The sequence below is a fragment of the Pseudophryne corroboree genome, chromosome 9, assembly GCF_028390025.1.
Source record: "Pseudophryne corroboree isolate aPseCor3 chromosome 9, aPseCor3.hap2, whole genome shotgun sequence".
NCBI lineage: Eukaryota > Metazoa > Chordata > Amphibia > Anura > Myobatrachidae > Pseudophryne > Pseudophryne corroboree.
Window position 1 is genome coordinate 70,358,664 of NC_086452.1, and position 1,431 is coordinate 70,360,094.

Below are 1,431 nucleotides of genomic sequence, written 5' to 3' on the forward strand. Positions count from 1 at the left end.
ACCCTGACTATCCATTTCTTCAGTGCGATTCCACTTATTCAGCAGCTCTCATCCTGCCAGTCTGCCTTCTCATGGCACTAGGTCACTGCCTGCTATCATTATTATCAGTCACTCAGCTGGATAATGATCACAGTGTTTGTTTTTCCACTGTATTGCTTGTTGAATATACTGTATTATTTGTGTTCTACTGTAATTTACCAGTACAGTGCATAGATACTTTGCACCATCATAAATAAAAATAATGAGCATCTGCTCCCAACGTAATAAGTACATTATATATTGAAATAATCTCGTAAGATAACATTACATCCAGCCCTTACATCCACCGCTGTATTTTGCTCAGTATTAACTTTCAACGTCTAGATAGAGCAGGAGCCACCGTGTCATAAATGTACACAAAACTAGGCAAAGGAAAACAAGCAAAGGACAGAATTACACTGGAGACATAACGCTCAGCCCGAATGTTCTAGTACTATGTGTGACATTAGTTATGATACAGAGTAGTGGCGATAATTGTGGGTGAATACAAAGGTCTACTTTATTAATGTCCGCTGCAACAGTAACCGGGGACATACAGAGAGCACGCTGGTGGCTCTCTATTCACCATCCTGTACTGCGTCCATGGAGACGACTCCTCCACTTACCACCATTTCTTCCTCCTCCTCTTCCTCCTGTAATCAAAGAAAACTATGGGTAATATGGGAGAACAGCAGACACATTGTATGCAGAGTGACCAGAGCCATCCTGTCATCAGACGCCATAATGAGAGATGAGACACAGCGCATGTTACCCCAATAGATTTCATTTCCAGCCCCTGGCCCGGAGGACGGGGAAATTGTAGAACATACAAAGTGTGACACAGAGACCGGCCAGGTGGTATATCAGCAGCTGTGGTTCAGATACCGGGTATACATCTCATGTGAGCCCAACATCATCTACCCTATGTCATTGCAGCAACACTTCTATAGGGATAGATATAGATATAGATATATATACACACATACATATTACACACATGCACTGCATGTAGCATGCAGCTCACAAGCGACACGTCTTTACACACTATCTAAAGTCCTGCATACATTATATTCGCACACAGGAGCCGGTGACCCCCGACTCTCACCTCCTCAGGCTCCCCAGCAAACACCTTCTCCATCTCCAGCACCATGATGATCTCACCGGCAGCCGCTGCTGGAAGGACAAACGGGGTCAGCCGTGCAACAGGAAATGTCACGTAGCCACGCCCCTCACAAGGAAGCCACTGCCTCGCCGGACCTGACACTAGGGTAGGGCTATATTGTGCCTAGTGCTAATGTGCGCTTAGATACAGCGATATTGTCTCCAGCAAAATGGCACCTCTATCTCTGATTGGTGCAGGCTCGTCACTTGGATTAAGCACGGCGCGCGTGTTACTGTATTGGAGAGTGCGTT

At 45.7% G+C, this 1,431-nt stretch overlaps 1 protein-coding gene across 1 annotated transcript in view; it reads right to left on the minus strand.

Annotated features, from left to right (window-relative positions):
- Positions 1-1,284, minus strand: part of LOC134957522 (cytochrome b-c1 complex subunit 6, mitochondrial) — a 39,517-nt gene extending 38,233 nt beyond the window's left edge. The window contains exons 1-2 of the mRNA XM_063939502.1: positions 1,124-1,284; positions 645-671 (exon numbers count right to left, since the gene is read on the minus strand). Of these exons, the coding sequence (XP_063795572.1) occupies positions 645-671; positions 1,124-1,168 (72 nt within the window). The 5' untranslated portion in view covers positions 1,169-1,284. The remainder of the gene's footprint in view (positions 1-644; positions 672-1,123) is intronic.
- Positions 1,285-1,431: the final 147 nt, after the last annotated feature.